General features: G+C 46.9%; 2 protein-coding genes across 4 annotated transcripts; both read right to left on the bottom strand.

Moving 5' to 3' along the window:
- Positions 1-199: 199 nt before the first annotated feature.
- LOC121302999 (dickkopf-related protein 4-like) lies at positions 200-7,074 on the bottom strand. The gene is made up of 4 exons (XM_041233390.1): positions 6,379-7,074; positions 4,400-4,550; positions 3,102-3,221; positions 200-861 (listed from the first exon to the last, which is right to left on the bottom strand). The coding sequence occupies exons 1-4, from the start codon at positions 6,490-6,492 to the stop codon at positions 557-559; spliced, it is 690 nt and encodes a 229-aa protein (XP_041089324.1). The 5' UTR covers positions 6,493-7,074; the 3' UTR covers positions 200-556.
- Positions 7,075-12,188: 5,114 nt separating this feature from the next.
- LOC121303185 (long-chain-fatty-acid--CoA ligase 1-like) lies at positions 12,189-27,558 on the bottom strand. 3 transcript variants are annotated; one of them, XM_041233709.1, is made up of 21 exons: positions 27,453-27,558; positions 20,180-20,400; positions 19,827-19,941; positions 19,360-19,424; positions 19,079-19,180; positions 18,153-18,252; positions 17,547-17,725; positions 17,357-17,389; positions 16,989-17,040; positions 16,787-16,860; positions 16,626-16,703; positions 16,309-16,443; positions 16,069-16,203; positions 15,803-15,898; positions 15,485-15,557; positions 15,178-15,266; positions 14,511-14,627; positions 14,173-14,316; positions 13,747-13,848; positions 13,471-13,542; positions 12,189-13,357 (listed from the first exon to the last, which is right to left on the bottom strand). In XM_041233709.1, the coding sequence occupies exons 2-21, from the start codon at positions 20,390-20,392 to the stop codon at positions 13,217-13,219; spliced, it is 2,115 nt and encodes a 704-aa protein (XP_041089643.1). In that variant the 5' UTR covers positions 20,393-20,400; positions 27,453-27,558; the 3' UTR covers positions 12,189-13,216. The 3 variants fall into 3 exon arrangements, with proteins under 3 accessions (XP_041089643.1, XP_041089642.1, XP_041089644.1); XM_041233708.1 differs by lacking the exon at positions 27,453-27,558 and adding an exon at positions 26,286-26,370; XM_041233710.1 differs by lacking the exons at positions 13,747-13,848; positions 27,453-27,558 and adding an exon at positions 26,286-26,370.
- Positions 27,559-27,993: the final 435 nt, after the last annotated feature.

Below are 27,993 nucleotides of genomic sequence, written 5' to 3'. Positions count from 1 at the left end.
CTATTGAAAAATATACAAGGTACAGAAATAACAAAACACATCACAGTGAAATCTCTAGTGCTACTTACAACTTGCATGGATTTAACAAAAAAATAAACACAAATTTGTATGTATGTATGTATGTATATATATATATACATACACACACACACACACACACACCTATATGACGCCAATGTGTTTTGGGTAGGCTACACATTCCATTATGTAACAATATAAATCTGTACAGTAGGCCTATACAGTGTACAGTACAGCAGTAAAATCAAATGAAAACCGAGCGCACTTCTGTCGTACTTCAGCCTACTGGTAACACAATAAATCACGCTGCTGCATTGTACACATTGGCAAACGATTATTTTAAATTTAAACAATGATTTTTTAAATTTTAATTAGGAGAGTAGGAGAGAAATAAGTGACAATTGTAAATCAAAATAATAAAACAAAAACAAATATATATGATTCCACTTTCAAATGAGTGTTCCTGATTTTAAAAACAGTAAGCCGTTAAGGTCAGGAATCCAGTTCATAGGGGGGGGGTTTGTCCCTGGAATTCTGCTCAGTGCCGTCTCTTCCTGTTGGGCCTCTTGGCACCGCTGTTGCCCTGTCCTGTGGGTCCCTGGCAGACGCGCAGGCGGGACTTGCGGCTCTCCTCGCCCTTGTTTTGGGGGCGACAGGCGAGCCCAACCATGCAGTCGCAGCGTTGGAAGAGCTCGCGACCCTGGGGGGCCTCCTTGCGCCCCCGTTTTGAGCACACCTCCCCCTCCTTCAGCATGGGCTTGCAGATCTTCTCCCAGAAGTGCCGAGCGCAGCACAAGCCAACTGCGCAGTCCGCAGTGCGCAGGCAAGACTCCCCCTCCAGCCCTGCAACACAGAGAGGGGAGGATTAAACACAGCAAGGTTAAACACTGTCCTGAAACAGAGAGGACAGGGTTCAACAGAGGCAGGTCAGGCGTCCACAGCGAGGTTAAACACTGTCCTGAAACAGAGAGGACAGGCATCCACAGCAAGGTTCAACACTGTCCTGAAACAGAGAGGACAGGCATCCACAGCAAGGTTCAACACTGTCCTGAAACAGAGAGGACAGGGTTCAACAGAGACAGGTCAGGCGTCCACAGCGGATTAAACACTGTCCTGGCTGGAGCTGGACTGCCTGTGTATAACAGCAGAATGAGACCAGTGTCAAAGTTTGAAACTTGAATCTCATGAAACCGTTTTCCTCTGGAAGGTATAGGCTACAGGAGTTTCTTAAATGTGCTTCTTTCAATACAGGAGTGCACTCCAGTACTCACAGCTAAGCTACTGGTTGAACTTGAGTCCAGTCCCTTGTAGGCTGCTGTCCTGTGCTGTTACCAGTGAGCTTCAGCTGCTTACATTGGTCCCTTTAATGAAGGCAGTTACAGGAAGGAAACCCCATTTAATATGTACTCTTGTTTAAAATGACACCGTATATGTTTTGTGCTGGTGTTTAACTTACAAGGAGATGGCGACAGGCAGGTAGTTGAAAGGGGTCTCTGTGCAGCACTGTTACTGTTCCCTGGGGCTGCATGTTTTGAGGTGGTTGGTTCCTCCCCAAACATGTTATTTCAAGCGAGGAAATTATAGGTCTGGGGAACGATTGGTTCAGAAAAAAAGTTGCTTTAGAAATCATTATGGTCTGCCTCAGGGACCACAGACATTTCTGCGGTTTTATCTGAGAACAGCCACAAGAATCTGAGCCTTCAGTCTTTTAGCAGTTCATGCTGGATGCTGCCGTAGGCTTGTCAGGGGGGCCGTGAGGTGAGAACACACAAGAATGCTGTGGAACAGCGGCACAGAGAATACACACTGCCTTCACAAAACATGTGAATTACTGATGCAGCATTTAGCGCCTTATCGATAACCAAACCCTTCACTCATTTAAAGCATGCTTTAAATCAAGTGCAAACAATAGAAAATGAATCATAACGACTGATTGATGCGGCTGTGCCGTTGGTTCAAATGGGTTGGAAATGAAACGCTCGGTTTGAAAAGCGCATCGCTAGCTCTCAGTCCACCTATAAAATCACGCAGCCCGCCTCGCCCCAGATCTGTGCGCTGCAGAGCGGGGTGGGGGTTTGTTGCCGGATCAAAGGAGTCTCTGAAAGGGTACGAAGCGGGTTTGCAGGCTCTGGTCAGATGGTTCATCCCGGAGCGATGCGTACTGGTCAGGGTGGTACAGTGCGCTCTACACATGCAATTTTGATTCTGATTTTGACCTGGTAGCAGAGTTTGACAAGGTAGCAAATTTTGATTAAGTAGCAAAAGTTGACGTTACACCGGAGATCAATGTCCGCAGGCTACTTGTGTCCTCCATTGGATGTGCTTTTAAGAACAGTCCTAGAGATCTGAATCCGCAAGTCACATAAGACCTGTTTCCCAAAGGGCAAAAGTGGACCGCCTCGTCGAGGGGGACACTTCTGCGCCCTCTGCTGGCTGCGGTCTGGATTGGAGGAGAAGCTTCTCACTCTCTAAACAGCCTTACAGAATCCAGGGCAACAACATCGGAGCTGCGCTTACCCGTGTATCCCATTTACTAAAACAATTGAAAAAAAGACATTTCATTTTGTGTTGAATTTCTAAAACACTAAGCGTACAACCAAGTTCATACTTGCTCTAAAATAAATCACAGGATAAAGAAAAACATGACGTGAGTAATTAACTGGCAGGTATGTGAACAGCTCCTGCACACAGTATCAAATCAAAAACTGTTTTGAAATTCCTCAGTTCAGCACTGACCAAAATAAGGACCTTGTGCTGCAAAAAAACCTGTAACAACCCCAGCTCCAGAACCACAAACTGCAGCCTGTAATTACCAGCCAATTTCCATTCCCTCTCCCTGCTAACAATATACCTTCCCGGCTGCTCAGCACATTTCTTGCATGTCGGCTCGGTTTGGTGGCTGGCGGTTTGTGTCCACAGGCGAGGATTTGTTTGTCCTGGATTCACACCGTCGCCACTTTGGGGGCCGGGGGGAGGGGATGGGGTGGAGTTGCATGGGGACAGCATGAACCCCCAGGGGTTGCAACCCAATCGCAGCAAAGTACTCAAGCTGCCTGTAAGGAGTTTACCGGGTCTGCCCTTACCTTTGCCATTGGTCTGCTTTTTGGGTTTGCTTTCCAGGGTGTGGTGTCCGCTCCTCCCTCGCGTCACGGGAGGGACCAGTCCGGTCGTCACGCCACCCTCTTCAGGCTGAGTGCACACGTCTGGGACAAACGAACGGAAAATAAAATAAAACATACAGGCTCACAATGCTGAACTACAACTGTGGCCAAAAGTTTTGCATCCCCTATAGAATGAACTCATTGTGCTTCATAAAGTCGAATGAAACCCGCAGAATAATGTTATGTTAACATATTGAATTGCATTCCGCTTTATAGTTTTCCATATATTTAACCTCAAATTGACCAATTAAGACATTTCTAAATCTAACATTAAATACTGTACCATTATTAAGGGTTCTGGTAGACTTTTGCAATATCAGTTTGTAGTTTCATTTGATTACATGGTGTTAAATAAAAGATCAAAATGATGTTGATATATATTGATTTTTAATCATATCTCGATCCTAAAATACTTGGCGATGCTAAACTTTTGGACAGAGCTGTTGATTCTTCATTCGCTTTTTGGTGCTCTAACGGTTACACTTATTTGGTGACAATGAGAAATGCAATGGGAACATGAAATCCTTTCTGCAAGCACGCATCTGTCTGTCTGTCTGGAGCTGTGAAGGTTGTCTGTCTTTCTGAAGTCCCTAAAGTCCCATTTCTTCTTGGCAGACCCGGTTTCACACCTCTGGAATCGAAGACAGGTGGCAGCCTTGCAAAGCCCTCCCCGCTCTGCTCGGCACCAACAACCCAGCAAGCATGAAACAGGACCCACGCTAGCGAAACAGTGACACACGGGAGCAGCGCATTACAGGCGGACAAGCCCGTGGCTGTCTGTGGTCAAGAAACTGATTTCAGGGAGAACTCCGGCTTTTCAATCCACTCAATTCCTTCTTTATAACCGCAGACATAGTAGTCTATCACGTCTTTACATTTTATATACCTAAATATATAAATATATTTTAATACATCACATTTGTGCTTACAGTAAGTAAAGTCTCTGACACGAGTTACATGTTGAATCAGTATATAAAACGCTATGCAACATATGGCTTGTTTGAAAATGTTAACATATTAATAACAAATGCAGATACAAAGCTGCTAAGAATGTGTACAGACTGCATGAGAATATAATCGATTACATCCTGCAGGAAGCCCTCACTCCGGCAACACAATACTGCATATGACAGATTCGGGCTTGTGAGTAATAATATAGATGCGTGGATAAGCATTGTATCCTTTGCGGCTCAGCAATGGGCATTATCCCCGCCACCTACCGTTAATGCACAGCGTCCCCGGGCAGCACGTAGCATTGCGCTGGCAGCGGCGGCGGAGCGGCCGGCAGGCGGCACAAACCGACTCTCCGCCGCCTGTGTTCTGGCAGAACTTCTTGGATTCGCAGTCGCTGTCTGTCAGGCAGCGGTCCAGCTGCGATAGAATAAGACATGCTTTAGAATCAGAACCATAAGCCCTTAAAAACAGAACATGAAAAACAATTACCCGGTCCTGCAAGTTCTAAATGACAGTGCGGCTGGTATCGAAAATAAAACCAGAACACCTGAAAGATAGACTTCTATCAGGGAAGCACGGGGCTCCAGATCACAGCGCAATACATTCAAATCAGACTGGCTGCTCAGCCCGCCCCACCTCACCCAAGCAAGAGCGCTACCGGTCTAACTGCATCACCTCTTCACTGCTAGCGGCAGGGAGACCTGTTCGTGTTTGGAAGAGATTCCAAAGAAACGGAGTCTCGCAAACTTGCCAGGAGCGCTACCCAGTGTTTTGTTGTTGTTTTTTTCCGGGGTGATGAAGTGCAGAGGTGGAGATATTTGGTGGCCGTTGACCCCATTCACCCCACTCAGAACCCTCGCTTTCTTATTGTCTTGGTACTCTGAACATAAAAAGCAACCGCTCTGCAAAAACAGGGAAAAAAATGGTTGAATTTTAATAAGCAAAGACTCTCAGGTGCAGCGCCACCCTGCTATCAGGTTACTGCCGAGGCAGAGTGTCTGAGTGGGAGTTTTGTTTTGTGCTTTTCTGGTGTCGGCGTTAAATGTGATACCCGTCCTGACAGTTACAATTGCAGGAACGCAAATGAAGAATAGAAGATTGTCTTCTGGGACGCCACGAGATGTATTAATAGATTGAGTGTGAGTGGGTGTGTGTCTAAATTACTTTGAGTTACCTTTCATTTTAGAGTGAATGTAAGCCTCAGAGCGCCGTTCTGTTGCGTACTGCCCGTCTTACTGCGCCTGAACTCCACTGAACACTTCACTAACCCCCGCCTGGCTCAGCAGGTCTACCCGGGTATTTGCTGCGCGGGTAGGGTTTGTTTGATATCTGTTCATTCGGAGAAGTCATAGATGCCGACACGGCTTCACGAGTCCCACAGCGTTTGAACCGATGTAGATTACCTCCCTTCGGCTGCCAAATACTGCTCCCGTGTTGACATAATTTACAAAAAGTGATTATTCCAGCTTTTAAACCTGCGCCAAATGTGTACATTTTATTTAATTGTATTTATCATACTTGAAAAGGAATATCTCGAAAAGAAAAATGTTTTTAAAAAAAGTTTTAAAGCGATGTGAATCGGGTAGCTTGTGATGAACACCATATAATAGTATGGAACTAAACATATATGGAAATGGTTAAGATTAGCAATGCCGTTTAATCATCTTTTTGCGAGCATTAGATATATAGAGAGATAGATAGAGATAGATAGATAGTACAGCATGCTATCAGATACGTAATTATTTTCACTCGACTCAAGAGCAGAGCGGCCAGAAACCTCCTTGTTGATGTTCCTCCATCCGCGGTCGTTATGCGTAAGTTATAACATTACAGGAGCTTGGACTCAGCAAGGCAAGTTTGTGAACCGCTTTATAAAACACAAACACAGCAGCCAGTTCTTCTAACCTTTGAGCAACTTTACTCATTGACAGGTGTACTTTATTTCAAAGAATACTATTCATAATTACTGTGGCAATTTTAAGGGACGTTTGAAATAAAAGTGTGTTAAAATGCAGGCATACCGCATGCTGGACAGTAGAGATCGTCATGAATGCGATTCTCTTAACGCCTCATGCCCTGTTAAATATAGTTGGGTTAAAAACTAAAACTCACAACAACTTTAACCCTCTACCGGTAGCAAATGCCTCCACAGATCTGATCTGTTTGTAAAATAAGAGTTAGCAATCTCAGCGGTACAGCCACGTGATTCTAGACCTGACCCCCAGCCTTCCATCCCGGGTCTTACCGTCTCGCTCCTCACTCCCACCTCCGCAGACCCTCGGATGGTGTTGTAATCCAAGACGAGGGAATGGACACGACAGCACAGGACGGACAGCACCAACACCCCCTCCAACCCCATCCTTTAAAACACAAAAACCAAACAAAGAAACAAGTGCAAGGTGCTCTACTTTAAAGAAACAGAACCCGCTGATACGATTAAACGATTTTAGATAAAATGATAATACTTTAGTTTCTGAAATATATGTATTCCCCTCTCTCTCTCTCTGATACGTCGTTTTTTTCTAATAAGAGCGGTCGTCCAGCTAGGAAGACAGCCTAGTTTGTTCGAGGCTGTTCTCGGTGACCCGTATTTATATACCAAACTTACGACTCGAGCCCCTCCTTCCTGTGACGCCGAGACCCCCCCTGCTCATGAGACACGGAGCCCGAGCAGACTTCACACAGTGTGATTATTTACCATGTATACATTCCTCCTGAACCACTGTGAAAGGACCACAGCCTGGGCCGGCGAGTCTCCTCGCACCGATTACCTCATCATCGTCTTTTAAGAGGGATGCAGGCAGAGTTTACCAGCTGGTGAAAATCTCTCGAGGATGTGCGTGGCTGGGAGCAGACTGTCCTAATCGCCTGCTTCCCCTCAAGCCGCAGCCCGCGGTACCGATGCTTGCGCAGCAGCACTACACCGGCGCGCCGTCAGCCCGGCTGGAATCCGCCCTGCAGCGCAACCTTCACAGTCACGGGTTTGTTATTTCTTCACCGAACCTGCCAAAGCAGATTAATAACAGCGCAATACAATCAGGACCCCCGGGGGCGCACAGCACAGGCGGGGATGCTGTAGAGATGTATTCAGTACTAAAAGAGATCCATGTAAACATCCTGCAGGGAAGCCCCACCCTGCACTCGGCTCTGTTACTTTCCGCTCCTTACCTCCTGTACCTGCTTCAGGTATGGGCAAATTCCTTCCAACAACCGCAAGCGCTGCAGCCTTTATCTAACGACAGAGCCCCAATTAACGACTTCCATTGTAAATCCCATTTAAATCGTGGAAATAATAAACAATACATAGTAAGGAACTCTCTCTTTATTTTGACATGTAGACACTAATTAGAAAGACCTAAATTAATACAACACTGATGGCACCTGTACAGATACAACTGTGTCTTTAAAACCTTTGTGGCGTCACCCTTGGATGTTTCGGTCGATTATGTGACTGTAAGCGGCTGGAGAGAAGGGGGGTGCGGGCAGATATATTACTGACTAACGAATCCACAGAAAACTGTCGATCTGTCAACAAAACCAATTCGACAGAAAAGCGGAAATCATTTCAACCATTAGTTAATTTTAGTATTACACATTTCAAACATAACACTTGGAGAAAAGGTTTCAGTTGGTTTGCAAAAAGTAATACAATTATACATTAATATAATGGAACAATTAATCTAATTAACTCATTATCGAACAAGTATCAATTAGGAAGAAATGTTAATTCACACAATAAACAACTCAAAGTGTTGAATTAGTAAGAACTTAAAATCTACTGTTCCTCCTGGCTAAGGGCGCTTGAAATATTTTATCTTTGTTTATCCCTTTTAAACACGAGCAGTTCCAACAAAGTGCAACCGAAAATTCCTTTCGACTTCATCCTAACGCAAAACACAGCGAGAAAAGGAGTCATTATCACACCTGTTAATGAGGCAGACAAATCGCCACGTTAACTTGACAGAGGGGATGCGTTCAGTCAGACCAGACTCGGGCTTGCTGATCCGAGCTCTGAGAGAATCAGTATCGCTGAACGGGTTTATACCTTCCTCTTGTGATCCGTAAACAAGCCTCCTACACCTCGCTTATGTAAAGGTGCAGAATGCGATCACCAATACAACAGAGTCTCTGGCAGCTGTCCAGGGAGTCGTTGCGCACATTCGACCGCGTGAAAAGACAGAACTAATTATCCGTCTTTGTTGTTAAACATGAAACATTACAGAAAGCGGTTCCTCTTTTAAATTACATATACAAGCGTTACATCCGATTGCTCTGAGCTGTCTTTTAATAAATTCTAATGATTTTCAACTTCAATCATAGACCGCTGGATTAAACGAAGCCTCCGCTTCACCCACTCAATGGGAAATGTCATTTAAAAAAAGGTTTAATCGTGTTTATACAACACCTGTCACGAGAAGACACAGCTCGACTTCATTAGCAGGGCTCTGGCGAGAGATCAGAGGAGAGCAGCCAAGAAGATGAAACGCGACATCTTCAAACACAAGCGCAAGCACAGGAACGTTTTCACTGAACAAGACGCGAGCTCCCTTTGTGTACAACTTCCACCTATTTCTAGTAATAAATCTAGCGTATTATTCTCAATTTCGATCGCCAATTTTCTTCACCTGTAAAAACAAAACTTACAATGCCTGTAAATAGGGCTGAGGCGGCGGCCAGCGTCATCTTGGGAACTGGAATTTGAAAGGTTTCTTTGGTTACCCAATAGGTCTTAAAAACCAGACAAATTAGTACCGCAAATCGATTCATTTAGGAGTGTTGGCAGTCCAGGTTTAGGGTTGATGTGGCCTGGTGAAGCAGAGCTGCCCAAACGGGACTCGCCACCATTCTGCAGAATTACCTGCGGCACAGGTGAAGGGGGCGTGGCCGCGGGCTGAGAGCGAGATTTACAAACAGCGTTAAATTCACATTCGGGTTTGGAAAGTGCAATATATATACCCTGGCAATTCACATTCTAGTTTGGAAAGTGCAATATATACACCCTGGCAATTCACATTCTAGTTTGGAAAGTGCAATATATACACCCTGGCAATTCACATTCTAGTTTGGAAAGTGCAATATATACACCCTGGCAATTCACATTCTAGTTTGGAAAGTGCAATATATACACCCTGGCAATTCACATTCTAGTTTGGAAAGTGCAATATATACACCCTGGCAATTCACATTCTAGTTTGGAAAGTGCAATATATACACCCTGGTAATTCTCCAAGTATTGGCTACATGAAGCCTAGTCTAACCATGCGTGTGCCCAGATGGATTCTGAAGAGGGATCCCTCGTGTGGCCAGAACGCGGTAGTGCAAGTAGTGGAGTTCACCTGCAAAGAAGTGACACACTAAGGGGTAGATACCGCAGTTTGCATTTTCGTTAGGCCAGTTCGCAAAGTGCACATTTTGTCGTATGTACCAAGAAAAAAATATGTTAATGAAGAGAGCCGCAATATACTAATTTAAATATTACTTGCGTCATCTTAGCGAGAATTGTGCGACATTTTTTTCAAATGCAATAGCGGGAGCTGAGTTGTGGTTTGCTGCAGCAGAGGGTGCCCGAAGGATAACGTCTACACATGCAAAGGGCTTAGGTTTATTATTATATAAAACAATTTACATTTGCCGTAGATGTGTTACGGTAGACAAGGCAGAAGTAAAATCTTCATATGTATATATATATATATATGTGTGTGTGTGTGTGTGTGTGGATATACTGCGGTATACGCCCATGTGATTTGTAATGTATACTACATTTATTACATTATGTAACCGGGGATATGTAAATGTACAGTAGGCCTATACAGTGTACTTTTGCAGCGTGTAAAACAGCATGAAAACCGCGATGACTTCTGTCGTAACCTTCAGCCTACTGGTAACACAATAAATCCGTTTGCTAATGGCATTGTACATTTGTTACAAAAAATTTAATTTAAACAATGATAATTTTAAATTGAACCATTTTGAATTACTCGGATTATTATTAACTTGGTCATCTAGTTCCTAGGCCAATTAACACCCAGTAGATACGCGACGGTCCTAGTTACAGTTACTCGTCAGCGCTGCTAGTAGGAGTCAATACATCCATGTGTACTGCAGTCTGTTGCTCCCAATATGCTGGGAAAACCAGAAATGACATAGAAATGTGTTTTCAAGGCTTGTAAGCACACCCTGACTACTGAAAATTAGGTACTTGGGTGTTCATCTGAAATGCATTGAGCACAACTGGCAACACACAAGAAAAAATGGACTGGGAACGGCCAGCAACAATTGCGACTGTTTAAAACATGCTTTCAAAAGTTCTTAACAAACGAATGCAATTTGTAAGCATCGCAATTGCCTGCAGCTTTAGTACATCTCATGGCAATATTTTTGATCCCTCATTTCTCCACCCTGTTTTTGCAAATTTCTGCAGGAACACCCAGAATTCATTTAAGGCTAAAGCACACATAAGAACTGCGGTTGCAAAGCATTCATTAAAATGATGCTGACAGCGCTGCGTTTGTTTAGTGCATTTCACACTACACTGCGACTGGTTTGCATCGATTGCGACAGACGCAACACTTTTGTACATCTACCCCTAAATGTTTTGTTGATCAGACCAACTGGATTGAGTTTACTATAAAACATTGACACAGTACAGACACAAAACAAGATGCTGAAGAAAACCTTTCCAGTTCTGCATTGTTTTACTTTTGAAATTCACAAGAGACAAAGTGAAAAGAAGCGACAACAGATTTTCAACAAAACAGCGACTGACTGTGATACAGCACACACAGACCCTACACTGAAATTACAACCAGAGGCGCTGTCGCGGGGCTCTGCGAGAAACCCAATAGCATAGCACGCCTAATTATGTAGAATAGCTTCTTTTGTTACAACTGATTATTTGTTATTGACTAAAACCTTCACACACCCTCTACCCGATATATCGACAGTGGCAGCCTGTTGCATTAGCAGCGCTTCAGATTCCAGCCCTTCACACCAGTGACCCACAGCCCAGAGAAACCCTTTCCTAAAATCCCCTAGCAGGATTCCTACATACAGACATACTGTATTCCTGTCATTTCACAAATATCATAAAATACATAATTCAATTAATACAAGCTGCCATGACTTATACAATCCAGACTTCACTGGGGTGGAAAGATGAACCTTGCTCGCTGAGGTTAGTCAAGGCTATGCCATTAACTTCACAGCAGCAATTCCTAACATTAAAGCAGTACCATATATTAACAGTGGACCAATTGTAGCGATTTTCAGCAGTGAGTTTTGTCACACACTGAGACGATGCATATTCAGCACATTTCACAGCTGGCCTGTTAATGGAACAACATTGCCCCCTTGTGGTCAGACTTGTGCAATGCAAGTGTTATTTTCCAGGTTTCCTCAAAATTGCTGTCAATCACCATCTGTAACAGGGCTTCTCAACCCCGCTCCCAGGTTGGTTTTCCGAGCTCTCAATTACTCTACCAGACTCTTAATTTAACTAACCATTTGCTTAAACCTTTTTACTTGTTTTCAGCTCTTAAACAGTTGCAGATTTCAAGTTAGTGCAATTGTTTAAGAGTGGGAAAACAAGTGAAAAGGTTTAATTAAGCAAATGACCAGTTCAATTAAGAGTCTGGTTAAGTAACTGACAGCTCAGCTGGAATGAAAACGCAGGGATCCAGGACAAAGGTTTGAGAAGCCGTGCTTTAGACCATTAAAAAACAAAACACTACAATCAAAAAGCATTGCCTCCCATTTAAACAAACATACATACATGCATATAGATCAGCATTTATGAGACGATACTCAGGACAGGATTGAAATGTATGAAGTGTGAATATCTACTGGTGCCACTGTTCAGGAACATGTGCGTTCGTGTGTGTGTGTGTGTGCAGTCCTCCCGTCCGTGCGCTGCGCGCGCGCCACGTGTGTGGTGTGTGTTGTGTATTGCGTCCGCTCCTGTGCACACACGTGTGTGTGTGTCCCCAGGGTCCCACGTGCGGCACACCCACACACGTGGTCGGCAGCAGGGACTACGTACGCCACGTTGCTGTGCGCGTGTGTGTGTGTGTGTGCAGGGGTCCCTGTGCGTGCGCGTGTGTGTGTGTGTGCAGGGGTCCATGTGCGTGCGCGTGTAGGGGCCCCTGTGCAGGTGTATTTACTAATCTATATGGTATTAACTGGTAAACAGATGTATAATTGAAAATGGTCAGGGGGCTATGTCTCTGCCACATGTAAACAGTTAATCTCCTTGTTCATGGTAATAACTTAAAGGGCTCCAGGACAATTTGGAAGAGCATCCTACTTCCTATGCCTGATCCAGGGCTCTGCCACCCAGTGTAATTCAGTCCTAATACAGGTGCTGCGGCAGCACAGTGGGTTATCAACAGGGTGCCGCTAGCAGCAGTTCTCTGAAACACCAAGACAATCAGGAGCTGTCACCTCAGACCCGGGACAGCTGCAGCTCAAAGGCACGCCCATACTCACTGCAGATTGTTCTCCCTTCAGAGAACTTGAAGACTTAATTGGTCCACAAAAATGATTTTGAACTTGAACTCAAGAAAGTGACCGCTAACAGAGTCCCAATAGTACAGGCTACGCAATGATGCAACACAAGCAGCCGTTTCCAAACGACAGAGGGGTCATGCAAGCACACTAGTGAACATACAATTCCATTGCACAAGAACACATTAGAAAAAAAAAAGAAAAACTGTGATTAGTTCAGATCTGTTCTGCAAAAAAAAAAAAAAAACCCTGGCTGGTTGGAAACAGGATTGCACATTTTTCAACGTACCAGGGCAAGCCACCCTCAGAGAAGCCTCCACAACTTTTACACACGTGACCACCCTTCCCTGACAAAGAGTGTCCCGGAGCTTTTCAAATTCCAAAGAGGCTTCAAGTTAAATAAGAGGCAGCTCTAGGTGTGTTCAGGTTTTCACTTGTCTGGCTCTCGTTCCTATTTTGCTCATGTTGCTGGTTTCTAGTGCAGTCCAGGCTGTGCAGCTTCTCTTTAACTGAATCCAACAGGCAGGAAAGGGGCTGCTGCAGCTGCCCCTCCCGTCCCCAGTGTCTGATCCCAGGCTGGGTTAAAGGGCAGACTTGGAGTACAGCCTGCTGATCTCACCCTGGAACCGCTTCCGGATGTCGGCCCGTCTGGCTTTCATGGTCGGGGTGAGAAGCCCGTTGAAGATGCTGAACATTTCTGGATGAATGTAGAGATCTTTCACCTGGAGGGGAGGGGAACAACGACATTTCAAATCAGCCTTACTGCAGATTACAAGCTGAACTACACAATGCATCTCTCAAATGAAAAGCACTAATGACAGAGGGTTCACTCTACCTGTTCGAAGGACTTGAGCCCGGCTTCCTTCCCAAGCCTTGTCATGTCCTCCAGGATTGCCTCCTTCACCTCCTGCAGTGGCAGAGGGAGGAAACTCATTAGCACAGCAGTGAAGGCACAGTATGCTGCTGTGGAATCACATGCTCCTTATTGCATTGTGAGGAGAGATCCAATAGGGAAAGCAGAGAAAGACAGATCGCGGTTCAGAGAAGCACTGCGTTCAATCTGAACACAGGCGCGGAAACCAGAGTCCAGAGTGGCTGTAGGGTTAGTTACCTGATTGCTGCAGAGCTCATCATACGATCCCACAATTCCCTTTTCCTGAGCCCAGCCAGGAAACACTTCTGGGTCAGGAACAACTATTCCGATGAGATGAGACTGAGAAACGGGATGAAATGGGATCAGGTTACCCTGAATGATCCAGAGAATCGAAATGCTTACCTCACAGTTTGCAACACATTCTTCTCGGCAACATGAAATAAATTGTATCTGTAGTACCAAAGCTAGAATAAAACAGCAATTAAATTAGGGAACAATTCAAGTGAATCCATCCATGTTTATTCTAGTTTTAGTAAATTTGAAATCAGATCTCAATGTGCAATACTGGTCGAAGCACAGATCAGCCTCCCTTCACAACCCAACGTTACACTTTGTTTCATTCTCAGGAGAGTATTAAAGGGGTGGTGCTTTGGCTCACGCTACCTGCAGACTGTCTCCATGCACAAACACCTGCAGCAGGGCTGCGCTCCGCAGGTACACGTTCTCGATCTTCTCGGGGGCGATGTACTCTCCCTGCGACAGCTTGAACATGTGCTTCTTCCGATCAATGATCTTCAAGGCTCCGTTCTGAAGGAGACGGGCAATTAAACAAACAGGCGGGTCAGCAACATGCCGCTACTGACAAAAGTTTTGCATCACCCTATAGAAGGAACTCAATTCTGCTGAATAATGTTAGGTTAACATATTGAATTACATACCGGATCAGCCCAGATAATGACTCTTGTGACTCTGCAGTTTGAATATATAAAAGCATGCCTCACCGGTAACCACTTCCCCACGTCCCCCGTGTGCAGCCAGCCCTGCGAGTCCAGCGCCTCGGACGTTTTCTCTGCATCCTTCAGATAGCCCTGAAACACGCTGGGCCCTTTAATACAGATCTGCAAACAGAGAGGCAGGAACGAGGGAGCGATAAGCAAGTGTATCGGTTTCGCTCTGTGACAATGTCTCGCTGTGTTTAATTAAATCAATCACATTTTAATCTACTGAAGAAGGAACACCTCTCAGAAGCATGATCATAGAGACAAGAGACAATTTACAATAAATTCATCCCTTATTAGAATTCACAACACAAAACACAGGCACTCTTAGGTTAGAGAATAAAACACAAAAAACTAAATAGAGGCATTCAGAAACGTTCATTCTGCAGGGACACATCAGAGCATTTAAATTCATCAAACACTCGCAGCCAACCAAGTGTGCCGAGGACTGAGACTGGAGAGGGATGTTCTGTATTAGAAGCTACGATCGTCTGCTATTTAAAATGATCTTTCATCTGTACGGTAAAGCAATGTAAACTTTAAATGTCCATCTTGGACCTTTATGGATCAATAACCTGGGCTGCCGAGGAGGGATAATTTGTATCCCCGATATCCACGCTGGGCAAGAGTGGCCCAGGCTAGAGCCCCACTGAGCATCTGCCCCTCTCACCTCCCCCTCTCCGTTTGATGCCAGGTAGTTCATGTCCTCGATATCCACCACTTTCACCAAGGCACAGGGCAGCGGGGCTCCGACGTGACCTCAGAGTCAGAGCACAGATCAATATGGAGAGCATACAAACACACAACAATAAAAGAGACAGACCCCGAGACAGACATGCAGCATGGGTCCCCATTCTCATATTGTACTGCTTTCAGTGTCCTTAAAATAGCACAGACTGGACAGAGTAAAATGTAGAGAATATGCACAGAGACTTGCTCTCTCATGCACTGCGTTTCTGCGCTGGGTGTGTCCTTACCTGCAGTCCAGTCTCCTGGCATGGAGAAGGTGCAGCCGGCAGTGCACTCAGTCTGCCCGTAACCTTCGAATATCTGCGGGGAGAAGACAAACCACACAGGGTCTGGGGTGAGGCACAGCTGGAGTTCTTTAGCAAGTAAGAATGTGTGTGTGTGTAAAATAAAATTTTTATATATATATATATATATATATATATATATATATATATATATACACATACATACACTATATACACATACACACACATTTACATTTGTCACCACAGAACCTGCCTGCAAATTATTGCAAATTAAACAACCCACACTCTCTGTGGTCTTACCAAGCAGCCCAGCACAGCCCGGAGGAAGGTGAGCACACTGGGGGAGATGGGCGCCGACGCGGTTAATATAAACCTCAGGTTTCCACCCAGACTGGCCTGGAAAAGAGAGGACCATCGGGAAAGGGAGTTAGACATTGCAGTTAACACTTGCCGTATTCTTCTCCAGATGAAGCAGTCTCACTGAGCTCCAACTGGAAAAGTCCGATGCTGGTGCTCCTCACAGTTCTGTGGTTGGCACAGTGAGGTCTGAGAGTCCGAAGGCTCACCTGGATCCTGTTGAAAAGCAACAGGTCCCAGAAGCTGTTGTTCCTCACAATGCCGCTGCTCAGCTCTGCCTGCTTCCACCGCACAGCATACTGCAGGACAGCCCTCCTCAAAGGGGAGGCGACGCTTCCCAGGATCTGAGAGTGAGACGACAGGACAGTGAGCCGTGACTCTGCATTCCTTCCAAAACAAAGGAAGCAGGGACCGAGACAGAAGAAACACAAGAACGAAAAAAAAAAAACCTTGTCATAGATCCTGTTGAGAAGCCGAGGCACCACGGGGAAGAAGGTTGGCTTGAGGGTCTTGATGTCGTCCATGAGAAGCTGGATATCGCCCTGATAGAACCCGACCCGGGCGCCGTGGCAGAACATGGAGACCTGCCAAGAAGGGTAGAGCAGCACGGGTCAGAACCCAGGAAGCAGCCGGGAACATTCCCACCCAGACACCGAGACTATCAGTGAGGAGAGGAGTTAGTCTTGAAGGACGGAGCAAAGCGCCCTGGCACCGCTCTACAGGCTGGAAGAGCACTGTTTCACGTGTAGGAAAGCAGAGCTCCTACCTGGATCATCCTTTCAAACATGTGAGCGAGCGGCAGGTATGAAATGGTGACGTCTTCCTGGCGGATCACAAATGAACCCTGAGAGAGAGAAACACAAACAAAGCGCTGGAGTCACTCAGGAGGCTGGCTGGGTACAAGAACTCCCAGCAACGCACACCCACCTCCAGGATCTTGATCACAGACGAGGTGTTGGAGGCAATGTTCCCGTGAGTGATCATCGCCCCTTTGGGTTTCCCTGTCAAAAGGGAGAGAGAGACCTCATTACCTTGCTCTCAATCTCACACACACATGTCTCTCACTGCCTTGGGGGCAGCGTGTCCATACTGCATTTTGGAAGATTCACTCAGAATGTAGGGAACGTACCTGTGGTTCCACTTGTAAAGCACACCACAGCTAGATCATCGGGGCTTGGGGGCTGGAAACAAAACCAGGTTTAATTTCCATTTAAAGAAGCTGCCATAAAAACTATTCAAAAGAGAAATAGCAAATCTGAGTAATCTGCCCCCCCCCCCCCCCCGTCCGTCCGTCCGTCCGTCCGTCCCGCACCCCCCCCGTACAAAAAACAAACCAAACAGTTCTCTCCAATAAAGGGATTGAGATTATTTTCACTGCCTCTTGTCATCCTCTAAATCAGTTTGTTTCAGTAAAGCTGTAAATTCAAACAATATAACAGGAGGACCCGCACATGCAAGCCGTGCAGAAATTATACAAGATCTCGCAGAAACACTTACAACTGGGGCTTTGTGATTCTGACGACCTTGTTCCTAAGAAAAAGAAAAAAATGAGACAAATAAGGACTTCTGAAAGATTTTTATAAAGTGAGGCCCTGTATATATGTGTGTGAGAGAGAGAGGAGGTACACAAAGACAAATACAGTACACACTCCAGCAGACACTGTGCCCGTGTCCCAGCCAGACCCACCATGATGTCTCGGAACTGCAGTATCTCCACCCCGCAGTTCCTCCCCCTCTCCAGCAGGGCAGTATTGCATGAGTTCATGAGGATGACGGTTTTGAGGCCAGGGGTCAGAGACTGCTCCACATTGACCAGCAGAGTCGCCGCCTTCTCAGGCTTGTCACAGATCACCATGGAGATCTCCGCTAGAAACGGAACATGTGAAACCAGGACAGTGACAGACAGACAGCCTTTCTGAGTCATAGAGCAGTCTAGACGTCAGCTTTAAATACTAGTAAATAAAATACATTTAAAAAAATCTCTTCCAAATAATAGATGCCTAAGAGACCATTACAAGCCAAACTGAAGCTACAATTGAGCCAAGGTCCCTTATGAATTTTGACCTACCTTCTACAATGTGTGACGATTCCTGTATTGTACCAGAAGAATGTTATGAATTTCTCATATTTGCTTTTTTGTTTTTCCAGCTGCAACATTGCTGAAATCCATGTCTTTTTTCAGTTTTCTTCATGTACAATGCATGCTCAGTTCATTGGTTTCTATGGGAGATGCCGAATGAATGAGGAGGTGAAGGACTGCACACAAACCTGGAGCTCCTTTCCAGTCACTCACCGATATTGAGAATGTGCACCATCGCCTCTTCACCCAGAGTGTCATACAGAGGGACCACAGCCATGGAATACGTGTAGCAGGCCAGCTCAGCAATCACCCACTGAGACGAGACACAGGACGAGAGGAGAGGAGACACGGGGCAATGAGAGGAGGGAACAGAGGAGAGACGAGACACACACAGAGGAGGACGAGATACAGGGCAATGAGAGGAGACACAGGGCAATGAGAGGAGGGAACAGAGGAGAGACGAGACACAGGGCAATGAGAGGAGGGAACAGAGGAGAGACGAGATACAGGGCAATGAGAGGAGGGAACAGAGGAGAGACGAGATACAGGGCAATGAGAGGAGACACAGGGCAATGAGAGGAGGGAACAGAGGAGAGACGAGACACAGGGCAATGAGAGCAGCACAGGGCAATGAGAGGAGGGAACAGAGGAGAGACGAGATACAGGGCAATGAGAGGAGAGACAGGGCAATGAGAGGAGGGAACAGAGGAGAGATGAGACACAGGGCAATGAGAGCAGACACAGGGCAATGAGAGGAGGGAACAGAGGAGAGAGATGAGACACAGGGCAATGAGAGCAGACACAGGGCAATGAGAGGAGGGAACAGAGGAGAGAGACGAGACACAGGGCAATGAGAGGAGGGAACAGAGGAGAGATGAGACACAGGGCAATGAGAGGAGGGAACAGAGGAGAGACGAGACACAGGGCAATGACAGGAGACACAGGGCAATGAGAGGAGGGAGCAGAGGAGAGACGAGACATAGGACAAATATTTTATCATGTTTGCACAATGCTGTGGGCAGACTTTGGTGTCTCTAAAAAGTGTGCCAGCTGTTTCATAATAATGGTTTGAAAACTGCTCTCATTAGTCATGCGAGCAGCAGCTTGCACAGAGAAGGGGGAAGGTTACAGTTAGGTACCTCAGGTCGGTTCTGTGCAAAGACCCCGATGAACTGGTTTGGTGAAGGCAGACAGCCTCGGTGCAGGAGCCCAGAGCCCAAGAACTCAGCCTGGTCCGAAACCTGAACAGAAGAAGCAACCAATCACACAACAGACAGCATTAATCTCACAGGGGACGAAACACACGCCACACCAAGGACTGCCAATTCTGAATCCCCTCTGCAAGGCCTCTTGCAGGCAGTCTATTGATGTCTCCACAGTTTTCACGGGCAACCACACTGGGGCAGGGAGGTGCTCTTACCTCTTTGTAGGAGATCCACTCATAGGGACCTTTGGGTTTCCTGAACCCGAGGCAGGGTCCTTCACCTGGAGACACAAAGATAGATATTAAACTGTAGGACAGCAGACTCTGTGTCTGTCTGGCTTGAAAGAGTTACTGTCCCCACATTGTCTGGAGATGGAGCTGTTTCTTCTGTCAAGGTCAGCATCAAAGAACACAAAGGCCTGAAACATTCCCACATTCAGTTCATTTCTTTCCAGCAGGAATATCCTGGATTCCTAATTATTTCCACACTCTGCACTTCTTTTTATGGACAGCGAGTCCAATGTGACGGAAACTCTTGCCACATTCAGGGCAATGACATGCTGGTGTTTTTAAGTGATCAAAACGTGAAGGAGTGTGAATGGGCCTTGTCTGCACTGCTACCTCTGAAGGGAACCAGCCTGGCTCTACAAACACCAGCACAGGTCTGTAGAAATCTGCCCAACCTGAGATCCGGAGCCCCCTCTGGAACATCTCGTAGGCCGTCTTCGTGTCCTTGTAGTAAAAGTCCAACAGAGTCTCGTTCTTCAGAAGAGCCGACCTCCGGCAGCTGGGGTCCCCCTGCAGCACAGACAAAATAACACAAGGATTGAGTGACTGCACCGCTGAGTAACCATGGAGTTCAACCATTCCCACAACCTCCCCCAATGGTGCCCCAAACAGATCAGAATGTCCCATCTACCTCTCCCCTCCCAAACAGACCAGGCTGTTCCTTCCCCCCCTCCTGCACAGGTCAGGCTGTTCCCTCCCCCTTCCCCTGCATAAATCCAGGCTGTTCCCTCCCCACTCCTCCTCTCACCTGCACTGGTACAGACTGGTGCTCCAGGTCGCATGGCGGCCGGATGGGTCGTGGTCGTGTGGCCAGCCAGTAAGCAGCGAGAGTGGCGAAAGCACCCAGCCCGATCAGGGACGGCGTGGACAGGCTGTGGACGTACTTTCGGATCTCCTCAAAGTCTGGGAAACACAGGCAGCCCTGGGCCCCCAGGCTCTTCAGCAACTCCTGGATCTGCATGCTGCCGACTGGGGAATAAAATAACAGGAGATTACATCTACAGCACTGAACAAGAAGTCCAACCATCTAGTGTCCAGACATGCTGGAGTCCGAAATCCCAACCATGGAGCAAGTCACGTTACATATACTGCTTTGATACAAAATCTCAGCTCTGACTACGCATCGCATTTAAGCAACTTGGGACATTATATACTGGCACTACATTGAGCCTCAGCACTGTCCATCCACCAGCATGATCACAGAACAAGAGCTATGGCCACTGATCATGGAGTACTCAGCCAGTTCAATTCGGAGGGATTGCACTGCCTCCACACTGACACCTAGCTTGTTCCAGATGAACTGCAACTATTGTAGGGGAAGGGGCAGGCAGCTGGAGGGAGAGAGAAAGTTACTGGCTGAGAAAAAACTGGTGTTCTGGTCCAAGCAACCAAACGCTTGCCATCATCAGCTGGCAAATAAGCAAAAACAAGTTTGTTAAGCGCTGGTACCCGCAGAGGCAGGGCTTTATCCTCAGATCTGAGAATTCTTTGTCTTCAGGAAGAAGGTAAACAAGCAGCTGTCAATGAGAGGGCAGATCCCCATCAACAAAACCACTGGTGTTCAGCCTGGACTGGCAAGCGAGGGCTTTCTTTGTCACTCTGCAGGAGGCTCAGTGAACAGCCGACACTCAGGAAGGTTCTCACAGCATCACCATTCAGCAGGATTGCAGCTTGTTGCAAAATGCATACTGTGCAAAATTCTCCAAAACATCCTTTCCCCTTGTGACTGACCAGAGTCACATTTCACCACCGTCTTTAATCCAACTACTGACTTTACTAGAAGATCTGAAGGGATCAGAATCCATTCAAATATTTGCATGCTCTATTGTGTAACACTGTGCCCGGTAATAACCCCAGAAAGCATGTTAAAGAGTGGGATTCAGGCCACAGTGCTTGCTTGCTTCATTTCCAGCGTGATCTATCGTTTCCCACTTATCATCCTGCAGACCTGAATAGGGCTCTGTCTCTTCAAATGGGCTGTAGTAAAAAGGCAGTGTGATCCCAGGCTCCTGAAATCCCAGCCCTGAATGAGTTCCAGGCCCTTTCATTCCCTGCAAATACTCCCAAGTCTCTCCGCAGCATGGCCTGACCTCTTACCCACTTCCCAAAGGGGGCCAGGCAGCTGGGACAATGGGGTGCAGAGCCGCCAGCTCAAAAGAAAGGAGGGAGACGGATGAAAAGAGGATGATGCAATACCCTAGAACTCTACTCTAGTGACATGACCACAGGAATCTGAAGAAAGCCTTTGCAAGCCGAAGATCAGATTATACACAGCTCAATATCACTTACACACAACTGCAGCCTGTTCAGAAAGGGCTATGAAAAACACACAGATGCAGCTATACAGTGAAACACACACAGCTATCCAGCTACACAGTGAAACACACACAGCTATCCAGCTACACAGTGAAGGTGGATCTGCACCGTCACATGTGAAAAAGAGACGACCTGATTGGTCCTGAACACAGGAGAATATTGACAAATCATTAAGTGATTGAAGAATTCCTCATAATTAAGAGCAGAAAAGCTTCGACTCCAGAAGTGAGCATCAGGTGGACAGGAGAAAGTGTCAGACCATGGTTTTAAACACGATCAGGTAAATGCCACTGAAACGGAACACTTTCAAAAGGCGGCAACAACAACAACAAACAATGTTACAAATCTAGTTCCATTATCAGCTTCATTTTTCACTGTGTACAAAAGTACAAGCTGAATAAATAAAGGTGATGGCTCGAGTGCTGAGGAATCTCTCATTGGTTCTTTTGCAGTGCAAACATGATTCACGCTGCACCCCACCCAAAAAACTAAAAACAGGTTTTAAGAGATGCTGCAAGATTCTTTCTGGCCATAGCAGACCAGTCCCACAGTGTGCTAGTAAAGAGTAGAGTTTCAATGCATTCCGCCCTGTCCCTCGCTGGTGGATTGCACTCTCTGCAAAAGAGAGTCTATTGTGGAAGCACACAGCTGAATCACTGCACCCCCAAAACACACAGCGAGGATCCCACTGCCCCTGCACCCCCAAAACACACAGCAAGGATCCCACTGCCCCTGCACCCCCTAAACACAGCGAGGACCCCACTGCCCCTGCACCCCCTAAACACAGCGAGGACCCCACTGCCCCTGCACCCCCAAAACACACAGCAAGGATCCCACTGCTCCTGCACCCCCAAAACACACAGCAAGGATCCCACTGCCCCTGCACCCCCAAAACACACAGCAAGGATCCCACTGCCCCTGCACCCCCAAAACACACAGCGAGGACCCCACTGCCCCTGCACCCCCTAAACACACAGCAAGGATCCCACTGCCCCTGCACCCCCAAAACACACAGCAAGGATCCCACTGCACCCCCAAAACACACAGCGAGGATCCCACTGCCCCTGCACCCCCAAAACACACAGCAAGGATCCCACTGCCCCTGCACCCCCAAAACACACAGCAAGGATCCCACTGCCCCTGCACCCCCAAAACACACAGCAAGGATCCCACTGCCCCTGCACCCCCAAAACACACAGCAAGGATCCCACTGCCCCTGCACCCCCAAAACACACAGCAAGGATCCCACTGCCCCTGCACCCCCAAAAACACAGCAAGGATCCCACTGCCCCTGCACCCCCAAAACACACAGCAAGGATCCCACTGCCCCTGCACCCCCTAAACACACAGCAAGGATCCCACTGCCCCTGCACCCCCAAAACACACAGCAAGGATCCCACTGCCCCTGCACCCCCAAAACACACAGCAAGGACCCCACTGCCCCTGCACCCCCAAAACACACAGCAAGGATCCCACTGCCCCTGCACCCCCTAAACACAGCGAGGACCCCACTGCCCCTGCACCCCCAAAACACACAGCGAGGACCCCACTGCCCCTGCACCCCCAAAACACACAGCGAGGACCCCACTGCCCCTGCACCCCCTAAACACACAGCAAGGATCCCACTGCCCCTGCACCCCCAAAACACACAGCAAGGATCCCACTGCCCCTGCACCCCCAAAACACACAGCAAGGATCCCACTGCCCCTGCACCCCCAAAACACACAGCAAGGATCCCACTGCCCCTGCACCCCCAAGGAACTGCCCCTGCACACACAGCAAGGATCCCACTGCCCCTGCACCCCCAAAACACACAGCAAGGACCCCACTGCCCCTGCACCCCCAAAACACACAGCAAGGACCCCACTGCCCCTGCACCCCCAAAACACACAGCAAGGACCCCACTGCCCCTGCACCCCCAAAACACACAGCAAGGACCCCACTGCCCCTGCACCCCCTAAACACACAGCAAGGATCCCACTGCCCCTGCACCCCCTAAACACAGCAAGGATCCCACTGCCCCTGCACCCCCAAAACACACAGCAAGGATCCCACTGCCCCTGCACCCCCTAAACGCAGCAAGGATCCCACTGCCCCTGCACCCCCTAAACGCAGCAAGGATCCCACTGCCCCTGCACCCCCTAAACGCAGCAAGGATCCCACTGCCCCTGCACCCCCTAAACATAGCGAGGACCCCACTGCCCCTGCACCCCCTAAACACAGCAAGGATCCCACCGCCCCTGAACCCCCTAAACACAGCGAGGACCCCACTGCCCCTGCACCCACTAAACACAGCAAGGATCCCACCGCCCCTGAACCCCCTAAACACACACTGATACAGCAAGGATCCCACTGCTCTCTTGAGGACTAAGGGGCCTCGCTCACACAGAAAGTATGGGGTGCAAAGGTATTGTGGTTAAAGTGATTTCAAAGTATTACTGTTGCAAACTGGTCATGTGATTCAGAGCTACCCTGTTTGAGACCAAACCAACACCTCTCACTAACAGCTTATCAATGACTCTGCACAGTGTTGCAAACTATAAATGTAAGTACGTGTGCATGCTAATCTCAGCATCAGTAGAAATGATCCGAGCAGAGGAGGAGGCATGCTACTGTGACACTCCGCTCTGTCTGGACAGCTTCGTTTGCACAGATTCAAAACCCAGGTGACAGAGAATTAGCCAAGAAACCATTCCTCTCTGATAATTCCTGCATAAGCAGGTGGCACAGCTCACACACAATGCAGAACAGCTACAGAAAACGCTTTCTAAAAACAAGACAAGAAAGTTCCTTTTTGTGCTAACAAATACGTAAGATATATGAATTACTAAAAGGTACAGTATAAGATCAGTGCATGGTCATCTGTTTAAATGTATTTCTCTTTACAGACCATGCATCTAAAATTATGAAGACGTGTGCAATAGCAGAGCAGCTAGTGTTACTCCAATGAGACAGCGTTTCTGTGCTTGCCACAATCTCTCCAGCATTCTCTACAAATAATGCACTGCAATATAGAACCACACTTTCCCTTTAATCCCTTAGCACACACGTGACTAGCAGGACCGGTTTTCTTTCCACACACAGCAATTAAACAGGGCTGCACTGCAGACAAACCCATATAACCTCAGGACACAGGCTTCTGTGAAGAAATACAGAGAACCGAGAGCCCAACCATTCAGAAATACAACCTCACAGAGAACCGAGAGCCCAACCATTCAGAAATACAACCTCACAGAGAACCGAGAGCCCAACCATTCAGAAATACGACCTCACAGAGAACCGAGAGCCCAACCATTCAGAAATACGACCTCAGAGAGAACCGAGAGCCCAACCATTCAGAAATACGACCTCACAGAGAACCGAGAGCCCAACCATTCAGAAATACGACCTCACAGAGAACCGAGAGCCCAACCATTCAGAAATACGACCTCAGAGAGAACCGAGAGCCCAACCATTCAGAAATACGACCTCAGAGAGAACCGAGAGCCCAACCATTCAGAAATACGACCTCACAGAGAACCGAGAGCCCAACCATTCAGAAATACGACCTCACAGAGAACCGAGAGCCCAACCATTCAGAAATACGACCTCAGAGAGAACCGAGAGCCCAACCATTCAGAAATACGACCTCAGAGAGAACCGAGAGCCCAACCATTCAGAAATACGACCTCACAGAGAACCGAGAGCCCAACCATTCAGAAATACGACCTCAGAGAGAACCGAGAGCCCAACCATTCAGAAATACGACCTCAGAGAGAACCGAGAGCCCAACCATTCAGAAATACGACCTCAGAGAGAACCGAGAGCCCAACCATTCAGAAATACGACCTCACAGAGAACCGAGAGCCCAACCATTCAGAAATACGACCTCAGAGAGAACCGAGAGCCCAACCATTCAGAAATACGACCTCAGAGAGAACCGAGAGCCCAACCATTCAGAAATACGACCTCAGAGAGAACCGAGAGCCCAACCATTCAGAAATACGACCTCACAGAGAACCGAGAGCCCAACCATTCAGAAATACGACCTCAGAGAGAACCGAGAGCCCAACCATTCAGAAATACGACCTCAGAGAGAACCGAGAGCCCAACCATTCAGAAATACGACCTCAGAGAGAACCGAGAGCCCAACCATTCAGAAATACAACCTCAGAGAGAACCGAGAGCCCAACCATTCAGAAATACAACCTCAGAGAGAACCGAGAGCCCAACCATTCAGAAATACAACCTCAGAGAGAACTGAGAGCCCAACCATTCAGAAATACAACCTCAGAGAGAACTGAGAGCCCAACCATTCAGAAATACATTGCCCCACATTGAATTATTATTATTATTATTATTATTATTATTATTATTATTATTATTATTCCCTAAACTCGAAGGGGTTCTTCCCGAGGACACAAGCACCAATTATGCAGGTTTGTTCAAACTTGCTGGCCAATGGATTGACAAGCTGAACGAACACTTGCAGTTATAATGCTGCTACACTGAGCCCTCTCCAGGGCGAGTCACTGCAAATAAAAATGCAATCAGATTACCGTCCCCAGGACATTCTCCTTGGTTTGGTTCCAGACCACGTGATCCAACTGGAATTGTATTAGGCTTCATCAGGTCATTGTAACCTCAGAGCGAAGAAGAGAACGCAAACCTGCAGACAGACACTCGACAAGCCAACAGAAACACACAAGCCAACACAAATACACAAGCTCCAAACTCCCGCTCTCTTAAATCAAGGTGGGACAGAATTTGTGTTACTTAATGCGGCGAATGTCCAAGGGGCTGGTATTGAAAACGTCGTTCGTTTGGTATTAATAGAAGTATTCCACTGTTCATTTAAATTCATTATAGTGTTTACGTGAATTCAGCTGGTGGCAAAAGAAGTCCACCCAAAAACGATAAATGTTATTACAAGGTTACAAGCGAATAATCGACTGGCTGAAAACAGAGAACTGCCAAACACTTCAGCAACACGGACAGGCGCACACACCGGACTACTGTTCGGTAAACAACAGCAACAAAAAAGCACTGCTTGATGTCATTCATCATTCAATTGTAAACCTCTCCGCGTAGGATCTGAACTTTAACACTGTGAGCAACGCTTTGCTTGAGGAGAAATTTGAACAACCAACCATTTTGAAAAGCCTGTTTTTGTGGATGGATTATAGTTTATGCATCAAGCTCCTTCCAGAATGTTAAACAATACGGCCAACGCGTGATGAATGTCAAAATCAAACACCTTCTATAAACGCCAACAGCGAGCTTTCCACATTTACTGACAACGAAAAATATTTAACTTTGAAAAAAACAAACTACTTTATCAGAGCATTAAGAGAGGGGGGGGCGACTCCCAGTATTTTCAGCAATCCCAATTCAAAGCAGCAGCCTGCTTACTTGCTAATTGGGCTCTTTTCCTATTCAAGATTTATTTTGCATTGACCCCTTTTTAGTTTGCCATAAAAAAAGGCTACTTATGTAATTGAAGCCATAATTACTCCGCATCAACATTCACTTTGAGTTCCCCACAACAACAACGCGAACCCCGCAGGTCTCACTTAGGGGTCTCAACACATGCATTTTTTTTTTGTTTTTTGTTTTTTGTAGACACAGTACACAATGAGATTAACTGTATGTAAAACCCAATTACTGTTCTGTTGCGTGTGTCTCAAATTGTTTTTGTCATGAAAGCAAAGAAAAAAACAACTTACCTGACTGACAATACAACACACCGCGCACGAGCTGCCGCAGCGCCAAACTTTGCAAAGAACTTTACAAGAAAAAAAAACCCTGTGCAGCAGAGAACGCCTGCCGCCCACGTTACGTCACCTAAGAAAAGACCACCTCCTTGTGACGTCGCGTAACTGCAGCACGGTACTGAAGTACTGTTGATTCCCAATTTTGTTTAGGGAAGAACAGATGATAGGCTTAGTTTGGAGTTCCGCTAAAACGCATTCTTTCCCACACATAGCCATATGCTAGGATACTGTGTGCGCTCCGCAGTGAGACATTTACTTAAGAGCATGGGAGAAGGCAGCAACTACCAGTGCGCATTTATGGAATGAAAAAACAGTCCCCAGGCGTGCTGTGTCTCGGTGTAAGAGCTGTGACAGTGTCAGCAACATGTGATTTACAAATACAGACAGCTACTGAACCTGGTTTAATAGAATCTGCAGAACCAACAGAGAGAAGTGGTCTCGTCTGAATTAAACACAGTTCTGCTAATATGGCAATCTAATATTCATTCAAGAT

This window comes from Polyodon spathula, chromosome 31, assembly GCF_017654505.1.
Source record: "Polyodon spathula isolate WHYD16114869_AA chromosome 31, ASM1765450v1, whole genome shotgun sequence".
Taxonomy (NCBI): domain Eukaryota; kingdom Metazoa; phylum Chordata; class Actinopteri; order Acipenseriformes; family Polyodontidae; genus Polyodon; species Polyodon spathula.
Note: the sequence above shows the minus strand (reverse complement) of the source record. Positions and strands in the feature narration are given on the sequence as shown.

Excerpts from the sequence above, each read along its gene's own strand:
- LOC121302999 (XM_041233390.1), bottom strand. The coding sequence starts at position 6,492 with ATGGGGTTGGAGGGGGTGTTGGTGCTGTCCGTCCTGTGCTGTCGTGTC. Across the intron at positions 3,222-4,399 it reads GGGGACGCTGTGCATTAACG|ACGTGTGCACTCAGCCTGAA; the intron begins GTAGGTGGCGGG and ends CGTTTGTCCCAG. Across the intron at positions 862-3,101 it reads AAAGCAGACCAATGGCAAAG|GGCTGGAGGGGGAGTCTTGC; the intron begins GTAAGGGCAGAC and ends TCTGTGTTGCAG.
- LOC121303185 (XM_041233708.1), bottom strand. The coding sequence starts at position 26,355 with ATGAAGCCTAATACAATTCCAGTTGGATCACGTGGTCTGGAACCAAAC. Across the intron at positions 17,390-17,546 it reads TGCAGTTCCGAGACATCATG|GAACAAGGTCGTCAGAATCA; the intron begins GTGGGTCTGGCT and ends TCTTTTTCTTAG. Across the intron at positions 14,628-15,177 it reads CATCAAACGGAGAGGGGGAG|ATCTGTATTAAAGGGCCCAG; the intron begins GTGAGAGGGGCA and ends CTCTGTTTGCAG.